Source organism: Frieseomelitta varia, unplaced genomic scaffold (assembly GCF_011392965.1).
Source record: "Frieseomelitta varia isolate USP_RPSP 00005682 unplaced genomic scaffold, Fvar_1.2 scaffold_514, whole genome shotgun sequence".
Classification (NCBI taxonomy): domain Eukaryota; kingdom Metazoa; phylum Arthropoda; class Insecta; order Hymenoptera; family Apidae; genus Frieseomelitta; species Frieseomelitta varia.
In genome coordinates, this window is record NW_025110273.1 from 301,156 (window position 1) to 326,093 (window position 24,938).

The 24,938-nt window shown below is 42.9% G+C and overlaps 1 protein-coding gene across 1 annotated transcript in view; it reads right to left on the reverse strand.

Annotated features, from left to right (window-relative positions):
- The window catches only part of LOC122533264 (neurogenic locus Notch protein), a 261,439-nt gene that overhangs the window by 140,450 nt on the left and 96,051 nt on the right, over positions 1–24,938 (reverse strand). The window contains exon 5 of the mRNA XM_043662819.1: positions 13,261–13,394. Coding sequence (XP_043518754.1) covers positions 13,261–13,394 — 134 coding nt within the window. The remainder of the gene's footprint in view (positions 1–13,260; positions 13,395–24,938) is intronic.

The window sequence follows — 24,938 nt, forward strand, 5'->3', positions numbered from 1 at the left end:
TTTTTTCTTGCAACTCGCGCGTGTAACAGCTCGAGGAAAGGGAAGGAGGAGGAAGGCGGTCACGTTTGGAGGACGATATCGAAACGGTGGATCGTTCGAGATGCGCTCGTGCGCATGTTCCACTCTAATCTTTGCAATTCGCGACTTCCTTCGGCTGGCTCTCTCTCCGGCTCGCTCGCGTATCTGCCGCGAAGGGAAGAAGACCTTGGATTCCTTCTTCCTTCTCCTTTTTCCTGCCCCGTGCTCCTGCCATCCAGTTAACCGCCACTATCTCGGCCATCGCGAAATAATGAAATTACGCGAAAAAGGGACGGCCGTGGGCCATGCTCCGCGACCTTTTTTTGCCCAACCGCGGATGTTAACGACGCCGTGCGCGCTCGTAGAAATAGATCTGGCACGACCAAGTGCCGTTTTTACTCGTGTTACAGCAACCGTGTTTCTCTGCATCTGTGTACAGTTCCTGACAGGGGCGACGTAAACTCACCATTCGCCAGCTAATTTTCGAGGCGTTGCAAGCTCGTTTGCGAAGAACGATTAAAATGTTTGGTAAATGAGGGACGAATCTTTCTCCTATCTCTCTCCCCCACATTTTACACTATCTCCTATATTTATTGCACTATCCAATCATTCTTTATCCACATGTCATACATTTGGTAATAGTTGCAGTCTATGGAATATAAATTGGCAATAGAAATTCAAAAACTTGACAGAAATTTTCTATCTACGAATAGTTTTGCACCTTTTGTATCAGGGTTAATTAATTTATTTATTTATAATTTTAATTATCTCGAAAATAAATAATCTAAATATATATTACTCTTCTTTGTAAAATAAAAAAAGAAATATATATTTGTTTTAAAAAGAAATTAAATGTTTGTCGTATTTGTTAATATCTAGTTTTCCTTAAATAAATTTAATTTATATATAAATATATTTTTTTGAACAAATTATTTATATATATAAATATAAGTATAAATATAAATAATTATCGTACAAAGAGACAGACAAAGGCCGCTCGAAAGTTGGCGTAATTCCCCAAGAAGAGAGATCGCAGGACGTCGCAGTACGAAACTTAATGGCAAGCCGAGTCTTTTCGCCAAGCCACGAACACGTCGCAGTGGCCTCTCTGCTCAACACAATACACCGTTTCCCTTTTTACAGGCTTTATGATCCTTTTACGATTGACACGACCGGCAGAGTCCACGCGGCAACGGAAATGATGCCGCGTGGTGGAACAATGATCTTCCCTCGAAGTGGAACAGTAGCCAATTAGAAGCGTGGATAAAAGAACTGTAGTAAATCTCAGCGTCAGGACCGATCTCAAAAAGATTCGTGAAATTCGTGAAATTCGGCGTGAATGTTTTACGATCAATCGACCAAATGTTAACCTTCGACGTGATGTATCCCAGATTTCCTTTCTTTACAACTGCTTGAAAGATATTAGCACTTTTATCAAAATCAATATCTAATCCATCTCTAAACTCAATATTGATTTCAGACAGAAACATGTTTGAATAAATCGATCGTTTATTTTAACCATTGTCTTTTGTATTACAATGATTTACACGCAGAATATTTTCATACGTATCGAAGCTTGATGATCGTTCTGTTCGTAACGAAATCCCTCGAGATGAAAGTGTTAGTCGTCGCAAAGTGATTCTCTGAAAGATAGAGGTTGCAAGTTTCGACCCGAACGACGCAAACTCGCTGCGTGTACGCGCAGAGCTAGGCGGGGCATAAAGTTATCCCGTGGTCAACTTCATGCGAATACGGAGGCGCCTGAAGGCAAAGGTCAAGCGACTTCCACCGGGATGACCTCGCGGAAACAACGCTCTGCTGTACCCTCGGCGCACCACCGCGAGTCTGCTACACCTACACACCGTTCGACGTACCTACACGAGCGCGTGAAAGATATCCGCGTGTATCTGCTTATTGCGTATGCATATTCCACCAGGGTGTCCCGTAACAACCACCAGTTGCAAGTGAGAAAACGATGGAACAAAGTTTGTTCGATAAAACGTTCGCTTTTCTTTTCTCTTTTTCTCTTTTTTTTTTGAGAAAATCAAGCTTGAAAATTGACCGAGTACACTTGAATATTTAGCTAGTTCTGGACACGACAGAAAAAAAATAATCAACACGAATTATTCTGGTCAATCTACGTAAAATAAGTAAAGAATGTAGAATAAAAAAATTTGCCGAGCGCGAGTTTGTCGACGTTGCGTTGCAACTTCCGCTTTACAAAGTTATTCGCGAAAGAGAATCCAAAGAAATTCTGTTCTCGGCTTCGAAGAAAGATCTGAAACGTTTTAGAAAAATATGTTTCACACTTGAAACGAGACAAATCTCTGTATACCGCGCGCAGACGAATCATTACCAAAGGAGTATATCGGAGTATATTAAATTACGCCAGTAGCCGGCCCAGTTAATCATCATTCGCATTAACGGACGACCGTGGCTCGCGAGCAACAGCCCGTGCCATCAGCGATCCTCGCCGCGTTAATGTTCTGGCAAGTTAGCCAGAAGAAAATTACGTTCTGTACTCGCGTCTCTACACGGCGAATACCCCCGCCATTTGCATATCTCGACCCCGGAAGAGAGGCGGACGCGGCTTGTTTCGTCCAGCCCTGCTATCGAAAATAATTAAAAAACGGTACGCGCGGAACTGGTTTCCAACAATGTCGACAATCCTCGACACTGCCGATCATTCGACAATGGTAACACTTTTTCTTACCGATTTCGTCCTTCAGACGTTGAAACTCAGACCGATTTCATCGGTTTAAATCCGAAAGATAATCAAACTATCCGACCTATCGACGTATGTAACTGACTGGCAGACGCGCACCCACGAAAGGGCGAACGTGTAGAAACGATGGAGGGTAGCGATGGAAAGAAAGGTGCGTGGCTGCGGTACGTGAGCGTGCCTACCCAACTATATTTAATAAGGGGCCGGATAGAGACAGAGAGAGAGAAAGAGAGAAGGGGACGAAAGAAGAATCGAGGAGAACCTGATATGGTAATGGTAAAATATGAAGAGTACGAGAGAGGGGTTGGCGATGGTTCTCGTAGATGGTATCGAAAGCGGGGAATAAGGACCGATGGAAAGAAAAAGAGCAGACGAAAGCAGGAGAAAAAGGAGGAGCTTACGAAGATATAGAAAAAGAAGAAGAAGAAGAAGAAGAAGAAGAAGAAGAAGGAGAAGAGGACGAAAAGGAAGAATAAAATGCTAGCGTACGGCTATACGTTGCGGCTGGTACGAGCAAGTCAATGACTTTGTACGGTCCCCGTTCGTGGGTCCCGTGGAGCGACTTCCACCGCAGGCCGCTAAAGCAAACGCGGTCTCCTTCTACGGGGTGTGGTCCCCTTTCTATGGAGATCGGCCTCCCCTCCCTCCCTCCTTCTCTCGCCTGGCACCCTCGTTGTATCGATCGGACCCATTGTTTCCGACCGCTGGAATCCTTTGCATCTGCTTGATTCCACCAAATGTTTCATCACTGACCAGTTTCATCCTGTCGTCCTGCTCCTCCAGGTAGTCCAGTTTCCCAATTTGGCCAATTCTCTCTCTCTCTTTTTCTTTTTTATTTTTTGCTCACTGTCTGCAGAACTGTATAACTTTCGAGTAACCTTTCGGTTCGACCACGCTCTTCCACCTACTTTTCCAATAACACTCTCTCGTCGTGTGAGTTTTATCGAGTCTGGGAAACTGGACGAGCAGTTACGAGGTCAGTTACGACAGTATAAAACCGCGTCAACTAAAGTTCCAAGCGCGTGGAAACTATGAAAAGTCGGCAATTATTAAAATCGCGAAATCTCCCCGAGGAGATCGAGAGATACAAAGTCCAACGGAACGATCACGGATGGCAAAATCGGTTCTCGAAGAACGACGAGGCTGCGCCTAGGCCCGCCGACAAATTAGTTACAAGCCCCGCGCCAATCTGTACAACGCATCGACGCGACCTTGCCGCTTTATTTTTCGAAATAATCGCGTATCGTTGGATCGAATCGAAACAGGAGGCTCGATTAGACTCGAGTTTGAAAATATATCTGCGAGGCATCGATCGTTATGCGAGATTCAATGGACCCGTTAACCTCTTGCGCTGGAATGACGTGCCACGTCGAGAATTTTTTGTCCCAAAATTGCAATATTTTCTCAGTTTTAAGTATGTATAAACAAATAATAAGTTTACTACTTCTCAATAATTTCTATACAGTGATATCATACCGACGAGTTCAAAAGAAAAAGAAAAAGAAAGGCGACGAATTATTGTATACGGTTCGGTCACTCGTTATGGTCCGCAATCAGTTGTTCAACGCAAGTACTTAAGCTCTTGCGCTGGAATGACGTGTCACGTCGAGAATTTTTTGTCCCAAAATTGCAATATTTTCTCAGCTTTAAGTATGTATAAACAAATAATAAGTTTACTACTTATCAATAATTTCTATACAGTGATATCATACCGACGAGTTCAAAAGAAAAAGAAAAAGAAAGGCGACGAATTATTGTATACGGTTCGGTCACTCGTTATGGTCCGCAATCAGTTGTTCAACGCAAGTACTTAAGCTCTTGCGCTGGAATGACGTGTCACGTCGAGAATTTTTTGTCCCAAAATTGCAATATTTTCTCAGCTTTAAGTATGTATAAACAAATAATAAGTTTACTACTTATCAATAATTTCTATACAGTGATATCATACCGACGAGTTCAAAAGAAAAAGAAAAAGAAAGGCGACGAATTATTGTATACGGTTCGGTCACTCGTTATGGTCCGCAATCAGTTGTTCAACGCAAGTACTTAAGCTCTTGCGCTGGAATGACGTGCCACGTCGAGAATTTTTTGTCCCAAAATTGCAATATTTTCTCAGTATTAAGTATATCTAAGTAAAACAAAATAGGCAAAGCAAATAATAAGTTTACTACTACTCAATAATTTTTATTCAGTGATGTCATATCGACGACGAGTTTAAAAACAAAGCGACGAATTATTGTGTACGGTTCGGTCACTCGTTATGGTCCGCAATCTGGATTAATTTAGCCAGCGCAAGTGGCTAAATTAATCCAGATTTATATCGGCGAGCGAGGGACAAGGCGTGCGACGCGGAAGACAGAGAGGGCGCGGTCGGGGATCCCTGCGAGCTGGTCCCCGCTGATCGGCTACCACGGGGAGAGCTCCGATTTACACCGCGTGGGTGTGGATTTATCGCAGTATTCTCTCTCTCTCTCTCTCTCTTTCTCTCTCTCTCGTACGAAAAGAGAGATATACCCGGACAAAAGGGTCCCCGATACCTTCGCTGGTTTTCTCCGCAGTGTGGCGGTACCAAAGGTGGGGCCATCCCGAGAGAGAGAGAGAGAGAAAGAGAGAGCCGGTCCTGGTCGAGTGGCACTCGTGGATATGGCCCTGTCACGACTCGCCTTTCCCGACATAATGGGGGCCGCTTATGCTTTACGAGCGGGCTCCAGCTCTGCATTATGCATCGCTCGCCCCGATTTTGCGCCCCGAGTCCCCGGAGAGCGTTCCTCCCGGCAACCGTCCCGAAACTTCAGCGGGAAAGGGTTCGCGGGAGGGTTGGCCGCATCTGTACGATTCGACGAAATCGTGGGAAAAGTCGGTATTGTCGCGAAACTCTCGAACGCTAATGAAGTTGGACGTTCGATAGTGGACATTGTCTTTGAACGAATTACGTTCACGGTGTTTGTTATTGTTTTAAATATTGAAAAACTGGAGAATCAACAAGAATGGATTCGTATCTTTCGCGTGTAATCTTCAAGTAATATTACGATTGCACATAAAATACAGTTCTACGAATTTTATATACATGGTCGCGGTCTGGGATATTTGTTCGATGTCTGAACATAAGAATGTTTCGCGAAAGTGCTCTGTTGTCCAATTTGTTCGTGGTCCGAACAGTTTAATAAAAACATGCGAACATTGAAACAGTTGTCAATATTCAGCACATATTGTCAATTTGCAATTGCTATGTTGCATGAAACGATAAATTCCATGTCAGTAGAAAGTTCAATTTAGTAAAATATGTTATATATATATATATATATATAAATGTTCAATGTAATAAAATATGTTATATATTATATAAAACATGTACAATTTACTAAATATGTTACAATAAGAAACATTTAGAATATGTGTGCATAAGAACGTAGTTAAATGAATAGATCCTTTCAGAAGAAAACGAAAATCCAATTCTCTTATCGAATGAAAACCGATCGAAATCGATTGCCTAAAGATGGATCGGGTTTGTTATAGAGGAAGTACCGCAGCGTCCAGTACCAATCGCTCCGAAATTTGATACCGATCCTCCGGGGGAATAATTCTGTTACGTTCGCGTGGAACAAAATCGTGGAACGGAGGGACTCTCGGGTAACAACAGACACGAGATTTTCAGTTGGTAGCTCTAGCTTGCCTAGTTCCGTGGCTCGGACTCATTTATCGTGCCCACGCCGGCCTTTTATGAGAACGAAATGCCACCAGTACACCGATACCCTCTCGGCTGCAACCAGCCACGGACGACAACGACCGGTATCTGTCACTGTCTCGAGGCAACGCCGGTGAATCGAGATGATACGTGTCCCTCGGAAGCTCCTTTCTCCGCTCGCCGTCCTCTTGTCCCCCTTTTCACAGCGGACGAAAAAGAACGAGGAGGGCTTCCTCTTTTTTCACCCATATACCGGCAATATCCGTTTCGTGAAACGAAAACTTAACTCGTTATCATTTGGTTATTTCGAGTTACAAACCGCGAAGACAGAATGTACAACCTCACACCTTAGTCGTCGCGATTCCATCTGTGCGATGACTATTATCTGTTATCTCGCTCAACGCTCACTCGACTCCGTAACGATTTCATTTGCCAGATCTGGAACGTTCGAGCTGGTAATTATCGTCTCCCCTTAAGATAACAAAGAATTCTTGATCCAGTTTCAATCACTCTGCCGAAACGAATGAAATTTTGAGAGTTATTCGCGACCAGGTGTAAAAGTAGATTGCGACATTATCATCTTGCAAACGAAACGTAACGAGCCACGAAGATTGAGCCGACGAGAGAATTCTCGATCGCGCGAGATTTCAGTTTCAATCATCGTGAAGCGGTTATTGAAATCGATTGAAAATTGAAAAAAGAGTTTGGTAAAAGTAGATTGCGATATTATCATCTTGCAAATGAAATGGAACGAACCACTAGGTAAAAGTAGATTGTGATGTTATCAAACGAAACGAAGATTAACTTTTTCGCTGCTAACAGTATAGTCACTCATCGTCTGATGTTCATTGGATGACTATCGATGACTTTAATCATCCAATAAAATTTTGCATTGATTCTCAACATTGGTATGAAATGAGCGCGTCTACGTTCGAATTGCTTCGTACCGCGCCTGCGCATTCGCGTGCAGGGCCACCGTAGCGAAAAGGTTAACATTAAACGTGCCGATACTTTACATATACTTATTTCTACGGTCAGATCTTTTTACAAAAGTATTATTACAAAATTAGTATTTATATTACAATATTAGTATTATATTGCAATATTATATAGTATTATGTTACAATATTAGTATTTTAATAAATATATAAGTAAAATAAATATACCTAATATATAGTATTATATTACAATATTAGTATTTTTACAAAAGTAATTTTTAATTTAATACACAAAATAGCTTTCCAGCAGTAAGAAAAAAAAAAAATTGGACAAAAGAACACATTTAACGTTAACCATTTGCGCTGGCAAATTGATTGCGGACCATAACGAGTGACCGAACCGTATACAATAAATCGTCGCTTTCTTTTTTCAACCCATCGGTATGATATCACTGGATAGAAATTATTGAGAAGTAATAAATTTATTATTTGTTTTACCTATAGGGTTATACTTAAATATACTTGAAACTGAGAAAATATTGCAATTTCGGGGCAAAAAACTTCTCGACGTGCGTGGCAGTGCAAGATAACAGAGAATTCTCGATCTCGCAAGATTTCAGTTTCAATGTCTGCGCGCCGGACAATTGTCGAAAATTTGAGAGTTATTCGCAACTGGGTGAAAGTAATAGATCGCGATGCTAAATGTTATCTTGCGAACGAAACGGAACGAACCAAACGAGCAAAGAATTCTCAAAATTTCAGTTTTAATTTCGGTTGTCGAGAATTGGACAGAAAATTTGCGAGTTACTCGCAACCGCGTAAAAGTAGATTATAAAACAGAAGTATGTACGACTGTGTCTGTCTGCGTCCACGAGGACACCGGTCAAGAAGAGGAACGAGGAGAAGCAAGAATAGAGTTAGACGAATGATGACAATGTGCGAGAGTACAGTGAGTACGACGCGAGGACGCTTGTTAGACGTCGTCGTACGCGCTTCCTTTGTGTCCAGATGATCCTGGCTGTTAATTATTCGAGCGAGAGACACGTCGAGAGTGAGAGATTTCGAGCCACGGGCAGAGGTGCACGGTTTTAATTAAAACTCGTGGACGGTGCCCCATTGCGAACAATGTAACGCGGAGGTGTCAATAAATCCTCGTGCCGTCGCGTTGAAAATTCTTAGCGAATTATCGATATGCGTAGGCCGTAACCGAGGATACAGCCCGGTGATAAAACTCGTGTACCGTTGCGAAGATAGGCGTCGAATATCTCGCGTAGAGCAAATCTCCACGTTTATTGAACCGCGATCGTTTTGTACGTCTGCCGTTCCGTTAGATCGTGCGACTCTGTCACGAAATTTTCTGATCTTTCAGAGGAACACTTAACCTCGAGGGATACGTGCGAATAAAAATAATAAAAATACAAAGAAGGATTTTGTTGGACGCTATTGAGCTTGCAAGAGGATTTTCTTCACTCTTCGAGCGCTGAATACCGGTCAAAACGCTTCGCGTGGGCGGAATACATTTTTCACTTAGCTTACCGCCGAAAGATCGATGGCTGCAAGGCGTGACTAACAATAATTTAATTATGATTTTTTGACTGGACCAAATTGAATAACGCAAGACAGCGTATTATTATTTCTGAGCAGAGATTATTTTATCAGCAAAGTTTGACGGAGATTTCGATTGTGCATACAGTAAACTAACCCTTGAAAATTTTCTCTCGTAATCGTAACGTAATGGGATCGCTTATTTACTCGAATATTTTTCTAGACATAAAACAGTGTATTTTTGAAAACTCGGCCGATTCTTTATTAAGTACATAAAGTACATAAACTCGTACAAAGATTCTCTATATCTTTTACCTTGACGTCTCTGATGAAAATTCTATGCTACATAATAAAATTCTATGCTTCGTCTAGTTCTAATGTTAAATTTCGTAGCGAAGTGAAATCTGGCGACTGTGAAAACCCCCTTCGAAAAATGATACACACTTTCACGATACAATTAAACGACGAACAACGTAACGTAATTGCACGACACGTGATCTATTCCGTCGACAAATCGCGCGCGCGTAAATGCGGCTTGCGTAACAACGGAGCATCGGAGGAAGGGTACCGACCTGGAATGGTAAAAGCAACGCGTGTTCCCCCCTCTTTCCTCGACTTGTTCCATTCTTCCGTTCTTTCAACCCCAGAGAGCGATGTTCCCCACTGCACGGGGCACGCAGGGTACGCAGTTTACGCTCGCACGTTGGCATAAATCAGCTGGAAACGGCGTACAGCCCGTCCAGCAGGCTCTCTTCCTCCGTGTTTGTCTCGCAACTCGGCCAGGCGGCAACATACGCGCATACGGATCGCCTCTCCTCGCGTTTTCCTCGTCGCGAGCAGCACAGCAATTGAGGCGCGGGTTGTGCGTGACCGTGTACGACACGATCGCGGTGAGAATCGTTCGACTCGATCGATCGATCGATCGATCAGGCGCGAGCAACAGTTGCCGTAGCTTGATGCCAACTCCAACGACCACGATCGTAGGCAAACGAAGGGAAATTAAGCGTAGATGCACGACGCTCGATCGGCAAACGCGTATCTAATCCGACGCGTTCGGAATCGTTTCCTATACAACGCACACTGTAAAACATCGGTGCGGTGGAATCCGTGCTGCTGGCGGATAAGCTACTTGGAGGAAAAGAACGACTTAATCGCCATCGGACGGTATCGCGATCGAGAAAGCAAAACCGGCAGAAATGTGGCGTGTTTCTTGCTCGGCCGGTTGCATCCGTCGTCGCCATTGGCGAAGATTCAATTTAGAGAGTAACGCGAGAAACAGTGTATATGTACACACAGAGAGAGAGAGAGAGAGAGAGAGAGAGAGAGAGAGAACGGGTAAACGAATTCTCTCTCACTCTTTCTCTCGTCCTTCTCCTTTTCAGCTCCTCTGCAGGCTATCGGAGCCAAACCAGCCGATTAATCTATGGGCGTGCGGTTAATCGTTTAACCGGCTCTCGATAGAGCAGTTTCTAATTAGCGGAATGGGACGGAGGAGGCGTGATCGGATCGTCGACCAGGGAAATCTGCAGCCGGTCGAGGTCGTCCTCGGCGCAGAAGGGACGACCACGTTCTCGGTGCTCTTGCACAAGCCAGAAAACGTGCCGATAAATGGAGGAAAGGGGACGAAGAAGAGAAAGAGAGAGACAGACAGGTAGATAGATAGATAGGGAACAGGCGAGTGCAAAATGGCTCCTGCTCGGAGAAACGAAACGAAGAAGAAACGCACGCCGAGAAATCGAGATACCGTAAATTGAACCATTAAGACTACCAATGCGACCAAATGGACAATGCGTCGAAAGAGAAGTGTCGTCCAGACAACGGTTGCAACCCTGTTTTCCTACGTGACCGTGCCTCGTGAAAAAACCACCAAGCTCTCGTCGAAAACACTGGCTCGACCAGCAAAATTAACAGTCCACGTGAAGAAGTAGAGAGAAAGAAAGAATGGTTCGCGGATGTGGAGAACAGACAGCACCGGTAGGGTCGGCGCTGCAAATTGAACCATTACAACGAACTAGCAGAGGCGCGTTCGCTCCAGCGAGGATAGTTACGAGCTTGCTGTAAATATCTTTCAGAGTTCAACGTCGTTCTCTCTTCCGCGCGAGAAGTTCTTCGAGAAAATTATAAGTCGGGAAGATCGAAGGATGAATTTTCGACGTTTCGACATGGTCGTTGAGAATGGCGAACATTTCTCGGCGTGGCAACCGAGGAACAAATTCGCAAACAACGGAATAGTTACGATCCTGGATAGTTTCGATGCGTATATGAGAAACAGGTCAAACGAACTCTCTCGATTGGCGACCATTAACACCAGAACTAACAAAGTGGTCCAAACGATCAATTTGTAATTTTTGTTGGCAATTTTATGAAAATTTTATAGAAATAATGTATAGTATAATTTTGTAAAAAGTAATATATTTTTAAAGGTTTAAATGATCTTTCGAAAAATGTGTAAATAAAAGTGCGTGCAATTTATATCGTATCACAAAGCGTTTCGCATTTTTTTCGCTTCAATGTTTCCAATGGAAATTTTATAAAAATTTTATAGAAATAATATATAATATAATTTTCTAAAAAGTAATATATTTTTAAAGGTTTAAATAATCTTTCAAAAAATGTGTAAATAAAAGTGCGTGCAATTTATATCGTATCACAAAGCGTTTCGCATTTTTTTCGCTTCAATGTTTCCAATGGAAATTTTATAAAAATTTTATAGAAATAATATATAATATAATTTTCTAAAAAGTAATATATTTTTAAAGGTTTAAATAATCTTTCGAAAAACGTGTAAATAAAAGTGCGTGCAATTTATATCGTATCACAAAGCGTTTCGCATTTTTTTCGCTTCAATGTTTCCAATGGAAATTTTATAAAAATTTTATAGAAATAATATATAATATAATTTTCTAAAAAGTAATATATTTTTAAAGGTTTAAATAATCTTTCGAAAAATGTGTAAATAAAAGTGCGTGCAATTTATATCGTATCACAAAGCGTTTCCATTTCTTTCAATATTTCCAATGGAAATTTTATGCTTTAAACGCCGCTTTAAAGTGGTTCTTGCGTTAAAAAGCGATCCAAACCGGCCCTTTCGATTTTCGCTGCGAGTGGAAATAAAACGAGAGCCACGACCTCGAGAGCAACAGTCGACGCGTTTAAACGAAAGAAGCGGCGGTCGCCGCGAGCGGCAGCGAAATAATTGCAAACGGTTCGACCGCGGTCTCGTTAAACGAGAAACCATCGGCCGCAGGAAGACCTCGCGTATAAAACTTTTCTCTCTAACGCTCGCGTTGCTGATTTCCAACATTCAGGCGTATTCGTAATCTGACACGCGATCAACGACACGACGTGGTAAAATTTGTACCGACGAGAGGTCGTAAATTTGAGCAACGTTTTCTGGACTCACCGCCGCTCTCTCATATTTTCTTTTCGCTCCGACCGTCGTTAATCGAGTGAAAAACAGCCGAGCCACGGGAAACCACCCTCCCCCTTCCTACGGATTTATTTCACGAGGGTCGTACGTAATAATAATAAATAATAAAAAGAAAAACGCGACGAATTTGAACGTTCTTGGTAAAGCGGCGGAAACTGATCCAGAGGGGGGGAGAGGGCGCTGGTTTAACGGGAAAAGGCGCGCGCGACCAAAGGCAAAGTAGCGTAAAAGAGGAAGGAGGGAGCCGCGGTGGCGGTAGAAGGTGGGGTCGCCATGGTTGTAGTCCGCCTGGGAACGACAGGACCACGCATTGTGATCCAGCCGGCGAGAAGGCCACGCTAGGCTGACCCTAGGCTTTACATTAAACCATCCACCGTGCACGCCGCGCACGTAAATGGCGCACCACCCCTGGACTTAAGTCGTACCTGTTGCACCGGCTAATAATCACCGCCCCGCCGACGCGTTTCTTTATTTCTCTTGACCGTTTGCCCGATCCTGGGACAAGGTTGCGCAACGGGGCCGTAAACAGAGTGGAACGTGGAACGTGGCTTCGTTGAAAAAAAAAAAAAAAAAGAGGTGCCATTTTCGTGCACACGCCGAAAGCAATCCGGGCTTTTGTTCTTCCTCGAAACGCATTCCACGAGATTCTATGCGACGAGCTCGGCTGTCGATCTTTTCAATTTCGTGAGAAAGCCCGCGAAAAAACGGCCACCGAAACTGTTCGTGAGAATGGCTCGAATCGGGCGAAGTTTCTTTGAGGATAGTAAACGCAGACAGATATTAAACGGATCGTGATTTTGTTCACCCAAATGTTGAGGAAATTTATAGACAGATTTGAAAAGGTCGTCGTGACGATGACGATCACTCTGACCGCGAAATATGTAATCGCGAAAGAAGGAGAAACAATTTGAAAACTCACCCTCGGGACAGATGCACTCGTAATCCAAACCGTCGATCTGATGACACGTGCCGCCATTTTTACACGGCGATGGGTCGCAGGGGATGTACTCGTTCTCGCAATTCTGGCCAGTGTATCCGCTCGAACACATGCATCTGCAAATGAAAACGACTCGTTGAAAATCGCCAAAATGTTTTTCTCCTCTTTTTTTTTTTTTTTTTTTCTTTTTCGGGACGAAAATTCGATTCGATAAAATCGGCGACCGATGACGAGGAGTGATAAATTAGCATTGATTACACGCGCTATGAATACGCAATGAGCATTGACAGCTAATTGAAACCTTGTTCGACGATGATATCGAACTGACCTTTGATCCCCTCTTACATATTTAAATTTACTGCGAAAGAATTCTCTCGACTCGATACACGCATACGACGGAGGCGTCTTTTTTATGTCGACTCTCACGTGTGCCGAATATTTATATTACCGTACAATCGATAAACACACTGAGCGACGAATATTTCTTATCTCATTCTCGTCCGAATTCGAGGAACTCGGTAGTAAACATCTTACAGAATTGTCTCTAAACATCTTGCAGAATTATTCAACGTTCATTCGAGTCGAAACTTGTCTCAGAATTGAGAGGGAAGAATACATGGAATATTTATTGCTTTAAAGTTTTCACTTAATCAACTCCGAAATATTTGAAACGACGTCACGAAACGATCGAAACGAAATACGAAATAAAAGCCGCGAGTTGAAGAATATCGTTTTAGCAAACGTACAATGGAAACACGAATCGAATTTCGAATCGATTTCTCACAGACGACTCCATTCATTGACGATCGCCGAGGTAATAGGAGACCAACGAACCACGTTATAATTACTGAAAGAATCAATATTTATAATACCGATTTTCCCGTGGCGTCAACTTTTTTACGCTCGACATAGTACTTTTTATGCGCAAACGAATAATTAACGCGTAAAACTGATGGCAACAAGAAAACTGGAAATTGATGTTTGAAACTATTAGAAATTAAAATTTTTAATGGCGCTCAAAGCGAGTTTGCAAATTACTTTAATTCTCATCAACGACCGAGTCGATTTTGATGAATTTATACTCGAAAGCTTCAAAGCGAGAACTTTGTGCAGTTCGAACTAGTTCGTCGATTCTAAATTCTAGATAGGCGAGGGATCTTGGGATCGTAAGGTTCTAACCTCTTGCGCTGGAATGACGTGCCACGCACGCCAAGAATATTTGGCCGAAAATGGCAATATTTTCTCAGTTTTAAGTATAACGAAACATAACCCAGGCAAAACAAATAATAAATTTATTACTTCTTAGTAATTTCTATCCAGTGATATATCGATGAATTCAAAAAAGAAGACGAATTGTTATATACGGTTTGGTCGCTCGTTATGGTCCGCAATCGGTTGCCAGCGCAAGTGGTTAAAGGGTTGAGAACAACAACGCACCTCGAGCTGGTGGCCAGCGAAAGAACCAAGAACACAGGCGTGAGATACATTTTCGCACGAAATCAATTCCACCGAGCCGCGGAACGACGCTATCCTCATATTTCGTCGAAGACACGCTGGGGGTTTACTCCATTTTCGATGGTTCACCACCTTCCTTCGATATACAGATCACTACAGCGAAATAAACACATCCACCTTGTATCACCTTGTATCACACTGACGCTTGCACGGTTCGTGGCCTAATGCCAAGCTCGCTCCAAAGTTTGCACGAGCCGTTTTCGATTGCACTGGTTTTCTATCACAAAACTGAACAAGAGTCGTTGAGCAAGCTTCCGATCATCCGATCGAAGAAAGGCCTCAGAAAAGTCTCGTCGAAAAATCTTGTAAAAATAAGATACTATCTTTTCCTTTTCTTTTTCGTTAGTCAGTATCATCGCCTGATCACCGACTCCATCTCGTCACGAAGACGCGAAACGCTATTTCCTCTTGCTGCAGCAGGCAAAGCATCTTCGATACGTTCATCTCGAACCCTCCTTTAAAACACCAAACACTTCACTAACAGTGAACGACGAGCGCAGAAAATCGGCCGAGCCGTCGGCGCACAGCGTTTCACACGATTGCACGTAATTGTCCGGAATGTCCTCGAAGATTTCACTCGACGATATCTCTCGATACACGTATGTTTATACGCCTAGTCAGCTACTCTCGCGGAGAGCGGATAGTCAAATAAACTATATGAAGTGTACAACAAAATAAACTATACGTCACGTTCGAAGGGGGAGAGGGAAGAGAAGAAACAAACGTTCGTTTACGGGACAAACGACGACGGAGCGACAGATAGAGATAAAAAGTGAAAAGGGGAAGGAAAGACAGAGAGACACGAGTATGACGGTGGCGCGTGTGCGAGCGTGTGTGTCTCTCAGCCGTTCCTCTCTCGTCCCGCAGAGAGAGAAACGTAGCTGGCTCGGTTTTCTCACGCGTCGTGTGGCGCGGTTTCACTTTAAAAGACGAGAAGAGAGAAAGAGAGATAACGAAACGAATCGAAACAAAACGAAACGAAAATCCGTGGTCCACCCCCGGCTGACGCTTTAAACTCTCTTAAACTCGCTCTAAATTGCCTCTATCCTGTGTTACGTCGGATCGCCGAGATGCTGCCCATGACGATTGACCGGAGGGTTACCGAACGTTGCCAAATCTCCTCTCTTCTCACCATCTCTTCACTTCTGTCAAGCTACACCCGCTTTCCAGCGCATGTTCCACCACACCTGTACATGTTATACACCACTTGTGCCTAACGTCAGACTACCTCCTCGCACAAAACACTAGGCCGATTTTCCAGCAACGCGACGCCTAGCGGCCTTTTCGGAGCCACCCGAAGGCGCGCCACTTTGAATACCTCGCGAAGATGGACGAAACGACGCGTGTCACTGTGCAGTCGCTCGCGAAACGCGGCACGACGTGGCGTCGCGTGGCCACCTGTTCTCGCGCGTATTCGCACTGGCAGTCGTTGCCGAACCGAAGGGGTGAACTCGACAGAGGCACGCGTCGAGCGTGTATCATCCTCAAACGGCTAGCGACAGACTAACCTCACTTTCGAGGCTGGACCGTTCGGGGGGCGCCACCGTCGCCGGCGACCCTCTCCGCTGCCTTTCCACCGAACCCGACCCCTCCCCACCCTGCTGCCATTCCGACTCGTCGTGACTCCCTTTTCCTTCGTCGTCTGCCTCGTGCAACCACCGGCTACCATCTCTTTGTCTCTCTCTCTCTCTCTCTCTCTCTCTTCCATACGCTCGTCAAGTCCCCTCGGCTCGTTCCGTCGGCCTTCGTTCATCTTCGACTGTTCAGCGCGTCGTCCCACTTTCGCGCTCGTGTCTTCTCGCTTTAGCTACATACGTACCTCTGGGGAGACCTAGGTCGCAGAAACCACGCGGAATCGTTGCGCGTGTCTCTGTCCCTCTATCTATCTATCGCTCCTTCTCTCCCGTCGTCGACAGTGTGCAAGAACTTTGCTAATTCGATAGTTACACGATACTTTCCGCAATACGTGTATGTCGACGCGGCAGGAAACCAAATTTGCCACGGCAAATCTTCGGATCTTTGTCACCAGGCGCTAATTGCCTACGGGTACATCGCTGCATCCGCAGAAATTCGTCTCGTTTCGCTGCCGATAATTAGACGCATTGCCCTCGTACTCGTGTAAATTTGCACGACGCCCGAGAAACGAGCAGGATTTAATCCGTTCGTATGAATATTTATTTCTCGCCGGCTGCCGCTCGAGAGAAAACAGACCGGAGGCGCAGAAGCGTGCCGGGGGCGCAGAGATTTCGATTAAATCTCATTGACCAAACCGTTTAGCAGCGTCTCTCTTTAAATTCAAAAATTTAATTCCCACTTGTTTACGCGCATTATGCGAATAGGAATAGCTCGCGGGCATCATGCAAGCTAGGCGATTGGGTTTAGGGCGAGGGGACGATCCGGCCCTTACACGTTTCTACGCAGTAGCAACCCCTCTGTGAGTATCTCTTTGGACCCACATTGCCTCTCCCCTCTCTCTCTCATCCATTGTCTCGCATTTGCAATTTTTCATGTATCGATTTTCGAGAGTCTTCGATCGCCCCTAACATTTTAAACCGTGATTGAACAGTTAGCTTTATGGAAAATGTGCGTGGTTGATACCCCCTTGCGCTGGCAACTGATTCGCGGACCATAACGAGTGACCGAGCCGTATACGATAGTTCCTCTTCTTTTTTGTATATTGGTGGATAGAAATTATTAAGAAGTAATCAACTTGTCATTTGTTCCCCCGGGGTTACATTTAAATATACTTAAAACTGAGAAAATGTTGCAATTTCGGGGCAAAAAATTCTCGGCGCAAGAGGTTAAAATCGAACGTCTGCAGAGAAGTTTTACAAACGCAATTAGAAAACTAGAGGATCGTTCTTGCAAATAATTTTAGATTCGACTAATATTTATTACTTATTTTTTTACTTATTAATAAATGTTTTACGTTTTGAAGTTGAAAATTGCAAAATACGAAATCAAAAATCACAAAATAGTTATAAATTGCAAAGATGATAAAACTAAAGTGTTACTCGTGAACATTGATCTTGCAAATATTTCAAATTCGAATAATATTTCGAGCAGCAGCCACAGTTGATAGTTCTCGATCGAGAGGAAGGAAAATAGTTTTCGTTCGAAATCTGATCACTACTATCTTGAATGGTTGTCCAACGACTTAGGTATCGAAAGGAACACGTAAAGTCTGGTGCTGGTTCCCAAACGATTCCGAGCACACTGCGAAGGGGGTTTAGCCAGGTTGATGGTCGTGCGTCCCCGTAATATGATTCATAACGGGTGCCTCGACAGCCTAACTGCGACAAGAGGAAGTTCCAGCGTGAGCCTGGACGGCCGTACGAAGAAAATATGTCAGAAGTGATTCGGGAACCAGTCGAGGAGGTCAGACGCTCGGACGTCGGGCACACGCGGTGTTTTCGGCGCCGAACACGCGCTTCCCTGTGGCTCTCGACGAGGAAAAAGAACGAAAGAATTCAGAAGGATGATACGAAAGAGGAGAATAAAAAGAAAAAGAAAAGAAAAGAAGAGAAAAGAAGAAGAGAACCGGCGACAATCGAATCGAACCCCGAATTCTCTATTTCTTCTCTCTCGTTTCGACAAGTTCGGAAATTTACAACGAGATGTTAAAACACGTTGTCGTGTGAAAACACGGTCATATTTTATCCGACCGTTTCGCACCGGTCATTTCTTTCTTTTTTTTTTTTTTTTTCACAAAAATGTAAATGCAGAAATTTACGCAAGCGAAGGTGGAAACAATGCACACCGACGAATCGTCGACTGTATTATTACTTCTGTGTGCTCGTTTCACGCACGTCACGACATTTCTACGAACACCAATCCTCGAGAAAGAAAAGAAAAGGAGTCACGATCCACGATCTGTCGTTTCTCTTTCTCCCCTGTACGAGCGACGATTTTTTCGGTCGGCTAATTAATTAGGCACGCGACGAGCATTAAGATCCTACGATGGCAATTAAGTCCTCAGTATCGGAGAGTATTCCACCACCAACACGTCGGACGTGTCTCGACGATCAAAAGCATCGCGCCGCAGGATACAAAATACAAATTGTAACAAAGAAAAAAAAAAAAGAAGAAAAAAAAGGAAACGTTCGCAAGTTCGATTCCTTTTGTTGCTCTCAGACTCGTAAGTTCGAACGGGGTGACGATATTAAGAATCTGTTCACGAAGAGATGCCTCGTGAACCTTGTTTTTCCCCAATCGAGACCCAATTCCATCGCGGGCGATAACGCGTCGCGGAATGAAGTCATTTCGGTCGGAAATAGCGCGGCGAGCGTCCATAAGAAAAGATGGAGCCATGCGCGACAAACGCAAGAAGGTGCATCGATACGCGAAACTGATGGGAGGACGAGTGGATCGCAGTTTGTCACGATCGACAGTCGGTCGATCGGTTCCCCCGGCTCGTTATCATCGAGAATGCACTCTCTGTTTCGCGTCCCGATTTTGTTTCGGCGCCTCTCGACTCCAGACGAAGCTCCAAAGAGATCAAAACGATCGTCGGTGACTGCTTGTGTCGACTGGTTGCGCCTTCGTAAAAATTGTGAACACATTGTTGACCGGCTGCACTTACACTTGCATCAGCTATTTTAATTTTTGACAGAGGATAATTGTGAAATCTTTCTTCGTCGTGTTGCTTTTTATTGTTATTCAGGTTTCTATCGTAATTTTAGCGTTACAAAACTTTCGATCGTGACACTGATTCACCTTTTAGGCTCTCGGGACAATTGAAAGACCACGTTTCAGAAAAAATAGTCACTGGTACAAAAAAAAAAAAAAAATCCAACTAGAGCAATATTTGCAACGAAACTAGATATATTTGCAAAACCTGTTGTGTACCATTACACGTAAGTGATTGCTATACAGTTTACCAAAAGAAAAAGAAAAAAAATTACTAAAATATATGATATGTATAAAATATAATATATATATACAAGAGATATACACAAAGTTTCATTTAAATTCATTCTCTGCAAATGAAGTATATTTAGATTGCTTCACTTTCGTAACTTAATTACGAAATAATAGCCGGCGACGTGAGATAGCTTCTCGTGTAAAATTACTGGCAAACAACTGGATAATTAATTAAAACAACGTTGGATAATTAATCCTCTGCTCTTTGCATTGACGAACGAGTAAATGAGTCAATAGCGTTTTTCTTGTATTCTGCGAGAAACGAGGTCCGCTCTGCTCGATTATGAACGTACGCAACGTCGATGAAAATCGACGCGAGAAGGAGAGAGAAAAGAAACCGATGCGCGCGATGTTACGATAAGCTGTAACACGGATGTCGCAAGGATAATCCCGGTTCCCGCGCATTCTCGTCCCTCTTTCGCACGGAACTGCCATGCAACATTGTTCCGAACCGTGATCTAGATCATCTCATTGATTATACATCAGCGTCGCCGTTACGCGTTTACGTTTCGGGAAAACGAGGAACGAGAGACCGCCTCGCGCGACCGATTTATTTCATTCGTGCAGAGTCGTGTCTCTGATTGTTTGGAGGAATTGTACGACGATCGTTTTGTTTCATTTCTCCGTGATATTTGTCGTTACGGTTGTACGGTTGTCGGTAGAAGAACATTCAAAGTTCAGAATGAAACAGCGAAAACCACTTGGCAGTTTCACTTGTTCAACGTTTGTCTTTACGTACAATGTGACAATTTACAGTATTTTCAAAAAGAAAAGTGTCTTTACAGTTCCACGTCCGTCACGAAATGTAAAAACATTTTACAATAGAATGAATGACGTATTTCACTGTAAAATGTTTTTACATATAATATAGTATAATATAGTAGTATAGTACTACATATGGTATATATATTATATATGCCATATGTAGTACTATACTACTATATTATATATACTATTATTATAATATAATTTAATAACTATTATTATACTACTATTATATACTATTATACTATTATTATATATTTAATATTATAATTATATTATTATTAATAATAATATTAAACTTATTATTATAGTAGTATAGTATTACATATGATATATACATTATACTACTATTATACTACTATTATTATAATATAATTTAACAAATATTATTATATCATTATTATATTATAATTATATTATTATTAATAATAATATTAAACATATTATTATAGTAGTATAGTACTACATATAGTATATATATTATATATATTATATATTACTATTATTATAATATAATTTAATAACTATTATTATACTATTATACTATTATTATATATTTAATATTATAATTATATTATTATTAATAATAATATTAAACATATCATTATAGTAGTATAGTATTACATATAATATCATAATAGAGTATAATAGTATGGTAATATAGCAGACACCACATCTACCGTTTGTACCATTTCTTTTTACAAAATTATAACAGTTTCAACGTTCAGTGGCCGAACATTATAGCCGCTGTGTGGCCATTGTATATATACGTAAACCATAAAACGTAATATTCATCCTCGGTGCTGAATCCACATCGTGGTAAGTGGCAAGTCGATTGCCAACCATGTGGGATCACAGTTCTGGCAATTTTGTTCATCTTTCGTCACTCGATGGACTCGGTGGCCTGGTGAAACTTGCAATTTGCCGGATTAATCGTTACACTTGAGCAACAATTAATTCCGCGTCGGGTATTGTGTGTCCGGAGGGAGGGTGGGGTGGGGTGGAGGAGGGAGGGATTATGACGTAAACGGATGCACCGCGCGTAAAGTAAGGAGCACAACGCTAGACTAACGCGGCTAATGGAACACGCCACAGCACAGGGCGCTTTCCCACCGTCGTAATTGCCTGAATTGGCCGGGCTCGATAATCGTTACGTCAGACGATTCTCCGCGATCAACTTCCCCGTTGGATATTCCGCTTTTGTTGGCGAAAATTTCCCCCTCGCCGCGAACCAGGAAAAATGTCACAGCGAATTCCCCGTCGTTGCTCTCGACTGTGCCAACGTTTTCAAGCAGGTTCTTCGTGAAAAGAATAGTGACAAAATTGAGAACAGAATCGCTTTACGTTCAAAAAAAAAAACTGCATCTAAGTTACCTACACTAAAACTACCAAAATGGTCAAAATCACCGATGTATAATTTTTGTTTGTGTATGATTTCTTAAAATAGACAAAAACAGTGTAATTTTAACACTTTTATTTTAATTTTAACTAAAGCTACCATACGATTTCAACGATTAATCATCGTCACCTTTTTGTCGATAGCTCTTGTTCGAGATCGGAATGCGATTAAAGCCGATAAAGTTAGATTGCATTAAGGAAAGGCGCAAAGAACCGCAAGATTCTACTTTTATTTTGTCCAATTTTTTAGAAATATCTGAAAAAATTTCTACCCACAGTTACACGTCGAGCATCTTTGTACTCGAGGCACGTATCCCGTAGACGAGAATTCTAGCGTTCTCGAGAAAAAAAAAATCCAAACGTCCATATTCTCGATGCGTATCAACGGGGCAGCCGAGCTTCGGAACTTCCACGTTTCCTCTCTCTACAGAAACATGCTTGACGATCGAATAGAGATATCTAGGGCTAGACGAGCGCCGTGGTTCGGCGAAATTCGAAAATCACGCGCGTCTGCATTCACAGCACGTAGTTATCAGTTGGCGGTCGGTGTCGCGGTGAACAAACGGGTTCTTCGAATCGCTCGAGATCCTTATTTCCACTCCGGTTCTTCTCTGGCGCTACGTCTCCGCGAGAGAAACGGGCCTAGCTTCATGATCGCCGCTCGTCGACCCGACTGACCTCGTCCGAAGCTTCCCTCCTTGTGGAAACCGCTCCAAACCACTCGGCTCTGACCGATCTTCGTTGGAGAAACCAAGCGCGCGTTGGTAACGAAAGTGATCGTATGGCATTCTGCTGATTATTTCCACCGGCTTCGTTTCCAAGGCCAACAGCAGTGTTAATTTAAATTCCCTGCTCCTCGAGACGAGGAACGCGATTTAAATTTCTTTCTTTCTTTTTTTTTTTTTTTTGCCAAAGTAGTTCGAGAACGACGAGGAAATTAATAAATCAAGCTCGCATACGTACAGTGAAACACTGCTCGAGACTGGGAAGGAAGACTTTCATGGTCGAAGTAGCAAGCGAACATTCTTTAAGGCGAAAACACGCTCGGATCGCGATCGAGATTGCACACTCGCTGACGAGGGAACAAGGTGAATCGGGAACAGGTGCGAACGCGTATTCCGGGACGCGAGAAGGCGATCCAGGTGCAAGTTTCGACTAGAACCAGCGAAGAATTCGAGCCAGCGAGGGGTCAATCGGGCAGCAAGTCCCCCCTCGAGATTGCCGTAGAGGCAACGGTTTATTAAGATCCATTGGGGATCCATCGTTGGATTAAGGAACACCGGTCCACGTGGCCTTCCTTCTGCCTCGCCTCCGCTCAATTAAATTCTACTTCAGCCGGATCGTTTCATAAATCACCATGGCCGTTCCGAGCACGCGCGCGAAACTTAAACAAACGATCTCGTGCACTTTCTTCACGCGGTTTTGCAGGATCTGGATTACAGGTGAATTTGACACCTTTGATTTGACGGAAATACATAAAATTCAAATATATGTATATATAAATAAATAAATTCGTAATATATATTCATAATGTATATATAAATAAAAAAATTCATAATATATTCAAATATCAAAAAAATACTTAAAATTCAAGATCAAAAATTTTCTTTTTTTTTTTTTTTGCATCGTATTCTACTTATCAGGAAGGTAAAACTTGTCCAAGGAACCTAATAGTTCTCTTGAAAAATGGTAAAAAGTTTCTTAATCATTTAGTGTACGTTCTAACAGCGACTTTATGATTCTGGGCGCGTGGATGTCTGTATTTTGAATAATGTTAACGGTTAGTTTTAACATTTGATTATTTAGACTCGCATTGATGCTGCAACCATGATGAATCAAGTGCCAGTGAAACCTAATACGAAATTTACGTAAAAGAGACATCTATGCTTCCAGAATCATAAAGTCGCTGTTAGAACGCACGTATCCGCAGTGTTAACTTTTTTTGTCATTTTCCGGCTCGTCGGAGAAGTTTTCGGTTCTTCGTGATAAGTAGAATACAATGCAAAAATAAAAAAAAAAATGTTAACCTTGAAATTCAAGGACAAAATCAATTTTGCGACAAGATCTTTATCAAATTGAACAAACATTTCAATCCACCCTGTACAGACTTGTTGATCACTAGCCGCAAGAAATATTTACTTAGGCATCTGCAGAAAATTTGAAATACATACAGTGATACGAGAATTGTATGTAATACATTGGATATACGGTGCAACAATAAAAATCATGATGACTACCAGACAACGATCAGGTCGAATCGACTGCGATTCGAGAAATTACCGAGAGCTGACGCTCGATAAAGTACATATCTGTCCTCGACGTGGCGAAATGCTCGGCCACCGATTCAATCTAACTATTTAATAACACAGGCAGCTCCGGCGAGCTCCACCTGGCGGCCAGGCATGCCGCGTCAAAGTCTTTATTAGACCCAATTGAACGTTATTGCTTCTCGGGCCCGCGTAACGGAGATCGGTACGGAAGAACGAGAAGAGGCAGCGAGAGAGAGAAAGAGAGAGAGGTAGATGGGTCGACGACAGCGACGAAAGAACGAAAGAATGGAAAGGAAACAGAAAGAGAGAAAGGAGAATATTCTTCCATCGCAACGTGAACATGGTTGCAGAGGTGGAGAGAGACAGCGACGAGAGACAGGTGATGAAAGGTACGAGTACACGTTCCTAGGTACGGAGGGTTTAATCCAGCGGGATCGAAACGGGATGCGCGTACACGCCGATGCATACACGCGGCGCGTTAACTTCGCCTATACGCGTGGAAAGGTTCTCTACAGCCAGAGGAAGATTAACAACGTTAAACGGAATTATTGGGTAGCGGCCGCGATTAACCCCTCTGCCGATATTTATTAGCCGTCTAAAGCTCGATTATTCCTATCCCAGCTACGAGCTGCTTCGCCTCGTCCGTGTTAACCAGATACCGTTCAATTAAGGGTGCGCGCCGGCATTAACGTCCCTCTCTTTTTCTTCTCGTTTCGCCTTCTTGTTCCACGGAGGCGAATATTCCGGCGACTCGGCATCCTCGCTTCTGCGATTACCTACCGGCAACCT